The 5,987-nt window shown below is 51.6% G+C and overlaps 1 protein-coding gene across 1 annotated transcript in view; it reads left to right on the forward strand.

Moving 5' to 3' along the window:
* Positions 1-978: 978 nt before the first annotated feature.
* The window catches only part of LOC104910032 (nuclear GTPase SLIP-GC-like), an 8,907-nt gene continuing 3,898 nt past the window's right edge, over positions 979-5,987 (forward strand). The window contains exons 1-11 of the mRNA XM_019613356.2: positions 979-1,102; positions 1,215-1,320; positions 1,775-1,997; positions 2,377-2,586; positions 2,963-3,193; positions 3,309-3,484; positions 3,823-3,841; positions 4,085-4,171; positions 4,726-4,831; positions 4,927-5,060; positions 5,560-5,724. Coding sequence (XP_019468901.1) covers positions 1,247-1,320; positions 1,775-1,997; positions 2,377-2,586; positions 2,963-3,193; positions 3,309-3,484; positions 3,823-3,841; positions 4,085-4,171; positions 4,726-4,831; positions 4,927-5,060; positions 5,560-5,724 — 1,425 coding nt within the window. The 5' untranslated portion in view covers positions 979-1,102; positions 1,215-1,246. The remainder of the gene's footprint in view (positions 1,103-1,214; positions 1,321-1,774; positions 1,998-2,376; positions 2,587-2,962; positions 3,194-3,308; positions 3,485-3,822; positions 3,842-4,084; positions 4,172-4,725; positions 4,832-4,926; positions 5,061-5,559; positions 5,725-5,987) is intronic.

The raw sequence follows: 5,987 nt of genomic DNA on the forward strand, positions 1-5,987 counted from the left end.
CATTTCTTCTCATAAAGAGCAGTGATGCAGTGGCACAGCTGCTCAGGGAGGTGGTGGGGTCACCATCCACGGAGGTGTTCCAGAACCGTGGGGATGTGGCACTGAGGGACGTGGGCAGTGGGCACGGTGGGGTGGGCTGGGGTTGGGTTTGGGGATCTCAGAGGTCTTTTCCAACCTGGATTACTCTGTGATTCTACTAGCACAAGGGAGTAGAGAAGGGCTCTGCCTGAGGTTTGCGTGTGCCTTCACCCAAACAAACACTCATTTCAGGGAGCTAGCTTTGTGGCACTGTTTCCTGCAAAACCTGAAACTGTGCACCAGGAAAAGAAAGGTAGAAAATAAAAAGGAGGAGCCAGCGAAAACAATGCACATGGTGATAAGTCACCTGGCAGCAGACAGGAGGTGAAGATGTGTCCTTGAGACTCCTGATACCATTTCTGCAGAAATATTGCAAACAGTTTTCACCCCCCTCTTGATTTCTACATGTTCAGGGCCAGTTTTGTAGCTTTTCTTTGCAGTGTGAAGTGTAAAGCCATCTACCTGCCTGCCATAGCTATCCAAGTGATGCTCCCGCTGTGGGCAGCCAGTACAGGGGAAGACACATGCATTACAAGTGGTGGAGACAGGAGAAGCTGTGGGTACCCCATCCCCAGAGGTGCCCAAGGCCATGGATGGGGCTTTGGTCTATGAAAGGTGTTCCTGTGGCAGGGGTTGATGTTGTGTGGGCTCTAGGGTCCCTTCCAACCCAAACCACTCTGGGATTCTACAGTTCTATGTATCCCATCCTCTTGGAGACTTGTGACCTAATGCTAGCTGATCTATCACACCAGCCCTGCTCTGCTCCTTCTGCTCTTTCTGTTGGTGTCCAATACAAACTCCATCCAGCAGCCATCTGCCTGACCAAGGGGATCTGGGGGCTGACATGAGGTTTGCTGTTGTGTCCCCACTTGGGCTGTTCTTGGGGTATTGGAAGCACAGATTCACATCTCTGTCCTTTCAGCTCCTTTCAGTGCAGATGGGGACAGTGCAGCTGTGACTCCTCGTAAGCAACCACGCTTGCAGTTGTCTTTCCAGCAGGAGGAACAGAAGACTCTCAGGAACTGTGAGTGCTGAGAGCCATGTGCGTGGCACCAGAGCTGGCCCAAGATTCAGAGAGGGGCTGCAGCCCTGTTCCTACACACTGGAATGACAACATAACCACATCTCCTTTCCAGATGAGAATATTGAGAGCAAGGCCAAAAAAATTATGAGCACCTCCTGTCAGAAGATGACCCATCTCTTTCTGCTGAAGGACATGCCTGGGCACCTGGCCTATCTCCGGTGAGTCTGTGGCCAAAGAGGCTCCACCAAACTTGCTTTCCTTTGGCAGCGCTCTGGTCTTGGCTCCAGGCTCAGCTCTGCTCTGAGGCTTTGACAGACACCAGTTACTAGGGAGAAAATTGAAAGTGGGAATCAGTGCTGGGATTGCTCTGGAGGGCGCGCTCCCAAAGGCAAAGCAGGTTGTGCCCTGGTGGCTCTGTGCCAAGGGGATGTTGAAGGATCCTTGCTGGCATCCCCTGGAGGTGTCAGGGAGGGATCGCTGGAGCCCCTGGAGCTGCTCACATTTTGGCATGGGGTCTCCAGGGTTTGGGGCAGGGAAATGAGTTGGAGAGCATGGGTTGTGCCTTAGTAATTAGTCCTTTTGTTGGGGATATCGCATCTTGCAAGGAGAAAACTCCCTCGATATCTGCATGTGCTGCAGTGGTCAGAATTTCTTGCACACCCCTTCCTCCAGGGACCGCCTCACCACTCTCGACTCCAGGCCTGCCTTGGAACCCCTCTACATTGGGCTCTTTGGGAGCAGTGGTGCGGGGAAGAGCACTCTGCTCAACACCATCCTGAACAAACGCTTCTTCCTCCCGGTGTCAGGGACCCGCACATGTACGTCCTGCCAGGTCCATGTCAGCGTATGCAGGAGCAAGCATTATGAAGCCAAGATTTTTCTCCTCTCAGATGAGGTAAGGGTGTATTCTGGGCCCTGCCCTGGAAGGGTGCTCAGCCCCATGGGGTTGGGGAGATCCCCCAGGAGGAGCTCCCACAGCTCTCTGATCCCTGTGCCAGAGCTTCAGCATCTGCCCAGCACTGCAGTGCTGCTCATGGGGCTCCAGACTGTGCCCAGTGTCCCTGGGCTGCCCTGGGCACTTCGGAGCAGAGCCTGGCTCCGTTCCTTTGCAACTTCTATGGAGATTTCTGGCCACGGGTCTCTGGCCGTGCTTGCAGACAAGAGGGAGCCTTGCAGCCCCCGCACCGCTGCTCCCCATTGCTCCCCACAACTGAAGCCGCTCCTGCCCCAACAAACTGGAACCATGGCGCTGCATAACGTGCTCCTCACTGCAGGACTGGAAGGAGGAGGTGAGGAACCTGGTCACGCTCCTGGAGAACAGACGTGAGAATAGTGAGATTGATGTCGATCTGGAGCATGCCATCAAAGTGCTGACGGCTATCTATGGGGAAGGAGCAGATGAAAAGTCTTATGAAGACCTGATGAGAACCAAGCCTGTGATCACTATTCCTCCTTCAAGAGTTATCACTCTGAGAAGCACAGAGGTGAGCACAGCACACAGCAATTCCCATATCTTTGTTTCCCTTGTCATGCTGTTTTGGTGGTTTGCTATTCGCAGGCTGCATGGAAGGTTTATCTCTATAGAGAATCTGTGAGTCGTTAGGTTGGAAGAGTGCTTTAAGTTCACCAAGTCCAACCATCACCCCGACAACCACCAAACCGTGTCCCTTAGTGCCACATCCACACATCTCTTAGATACCTCCAGGGATGGGGACCCCAGCACTGCCCTGGGCAGCCCCTTCCAGTGACTCACTGCCATCTCCATGAAGAAATTCTCCATAAGATCCAATCTAAACCTCCCCTGGCACAACTTGAGACCATTAATGGGGGGCAAACATTGAATTGCTCATGGTGTCCTAGGCCGAACACCTCGCCAATGAGCTGGATCCATACATCCGTAACCAGGATGGCCTTGAGGGGGTCGAGTCGGCGGGCAACTCCCAGTGCAGCGAGCAGATGCGGCTCTGGCCCCTCATCAAGCAGGTGCAAGTGACTCTCCCCCCATCTGACCTGGTGCCTGAAGGTGTCGTCTTTGTGGACATCCCTGGGACAGGTGATGCCAACAAGAAGAGGAATGAGATGTGGAAAGAGGTGAGTGGCACTGGGGGCAATGCAGTGGGGTGTGGAGCACTGGGGTTCTAACATAAGGGAGGTGCCCTCAGTGCTCATGCATCCTGCCTGATTCTTCTCCCCTTGTTCCCTCAAGAGCATCTTGCAGTGCACATCCGTATGGATCGTTGCTGATGTTGAACGTGTTTTTGGGGCTGCAGCACATGAAATCATGGTGCAAGAGGCAATTAAAGCTTGCCAGGTCGGCAAGTGCAGCGATATCACCTTTGTGATCACCAAGATGGATAAGATTGATGTGGATGAGTACTTGAGGTAGGCAGTGGCTGGTTCTGGGTTGCAGAAGGACCGGCTGCCTCATTCCCAGCGTGTGCTGCCTGTCCAGCTGCCTTCCCTACCAATAGGTCTCCTTTTATAATTATTACACATTCAAAAACCCTGGCACCCAAATCTGTGCCTGGGGTTTACTGCAGTACCCCATCACTCTACATCCCCTGTGCTTTTATTGTGGTCTTTCTGACCACCTTCCTCCTTTGGTACGGTGGCAGTGCTGTGGGCTGGCACCTTGCTGCCAGCTGACACCAGCACATGCTATAGGGTTCAACTTCACTGTATCTGCTAAAAGCCTTTTTTTTCTTCTTTTCATTTCCCAGGAGCCACCCAGAGGCTTCAGTGAGTATCTGCTGGTTGCTTTCAGAGATGGAAACCCACACCCCTTTTCTGAGTATTTCCATAGAGCAAAAATGCATAGTCTCTCTTTGAAGGATGGCTGCTGTCTCCCATGGATGTAATGGGGGGAGCACTGGTCCCTTGCTGGGAGGCTCTGCACTGGGGCTGCACCAGGCTTGCTTGCAGCTTTGCCTTGGTGCAAGGGGGATGTTCTCTTTATAACACTTACTACCATTTGCCATCTAGAGGGATGTAAGCAAGCGTGATGCCATTTTGGGGATGAAACAAGACCTGAAAGCAAGAATGACCAGAAAACTAAGGGAGAGGATGCAGGTAGAGTCATTCTATAGAGTTTGCTGGCTGTGAAGTATCATTTGGTCTTTATTTTGGTAACGAAAGCATTCAGTTACAGCGCTGATGTTAATGCATGTGTCTTTTCTCAAAAAATACATTAGCCCCCTTACAAAGATGTTTGCCTGGGACAGGATTGGGTTCACCCTGAGTAAGTTTGCAGATGACACCAAAATGGGAGGAATTGTCAATCTGCCTGAGAGTGGGAAGGCTCCACAGAGTGACATGGAGAGGCTGGATCAATGGGCTGAGGCCAATGGGATGAAGCTCAACAAGACCAAGTGCCGGGTCCTGAACTTTGGTCACAACAATCCCAGGCAATGCTACTCAGAAAGAGCAGTGATGCAGTGGCACAGTTGCCCAGGGAGGTGGTGGAGTCAACATCCCTGAAGGTGTTTGAGAACCATGGGAACGTGGCACTGAGGGACGTGGGCAGTGGGCATGGTGGGGTGGGTTGAGATTGGAGAGGTCTTTTTCAACCTGACTGATTCTATGATTCATGTTGCACATTGTTGTTGCATGCTTGCGTGTTTCAGAGGAATCTACCGAGTGATGCGGAGGTCCTGCAAAAGCAGGAACTGGTTTTCCCTGTCAGTGCCAAGGAGTATTGGGACCGCATAGACCTCAGGAGGGAGGATACAGGTATTGGGTGGGCTGGGGGTCTGCTGCAATCCTGCAGCCTTTGTACTGATATCTGATAGCAATGGGATATAAGATGCAATTCTATTATCTTTCAGAAATCATCGGGCTGAGAGCCCATATCAGGAGGCTCTACCTGGACACAAAACGAAGTCAGTTACAAGATTACATGAAAGAAATCCTTGCTGTCTTCTCTCTGGTGGATGTTTATCATTCCACACACCTCAGCCCGGTACGTCTGGTCGCAGCTGGAGGCAGTAGCACTAGCGTTGGCAAACAAATGTAGAACTACTCCTGTTGCCCTAAGTAGAGGTTTGCTACATGCATGGGTAAATTCAGCAGTGCCAAGAGATGAGGAGCATCCCTCAAATATAGAACACAGAAAACTGGGTACATCCAACTGTGAGGATGCACCAAGGCCAATGCATGCCTGCAAAGCCATTTTCTTGTTATCCACCTTGCTCCCTTTGGAGAGGGTGAAAAAGCAAGAAAGTTGCAGAGATTGAGAGAGCTTTGCCAGCCCTGCAGCCCCGTTGGCTGCTGTTCTTCTCATGTTTCTCATCTTCTCAACCCTCTCACATGGGGCCAACAAGAGGACAGGTTCTAGCTTCCCCTCTGCTCTCAGAGTTAACATTCAGGCTACCCAGGAGTTGCCAGGGAGGACAACGCTGGAGCCTGTTGACTTTGCAGTCAACAGCTGTGGCAAGGTTTATGCCACCTTGCTCTTGCAGAATCCATCTGTGAATAAGGATGAGCTCGACCTGTTCATGTCAGAGAAGATCCAGACTCTGAAGAAGGCTATTGAGGTCACTTTTGGGCACATGGATGTGCCTCTCATCAGTGGGGTGAAGTCTGCCCGAACCAAGTATAAGAGAAACATCGAGGAGATCTTCAAGGTGAGTGGCATAGGTTTCTCTGAGGCTGAATAAGATTATTACATTTTCTGTGCTGCAATTGCCATCACATCCAGTGACAGACTGCTCAGAGAAAGTGCTGATGCTCCATCCCTGGAGATGTTCAAAGGCAGGTTGGATGGGCCTTTGGGCACCCTGATCTGCTGGGAGTTGTTCCTGCCCGTGGCAGGGGTTGGAACTGAATGATCTTTAATGTGCCTTCCTACTCAAGCCATTCTATGATTCTTTGGTTCTATGATTCTTTG

This window comes from Meleagris gallopavo, chromosome 2, assembly GCF_000146605.3.
Source record: "Meleagris gallopavo isolate NT-WF06-2002-E0010 breed Aviagen turkey brand Nicholas breeding stock chromosome 2, Turkey_5.1, whole genome shotgun sequence".
Classification (NCBI taxonomy): Eukaryota; Metazoa; Chordata; class Aves; order Galliformes; family Phasianidae; genus Meleagris; species Meleagris gallopavo.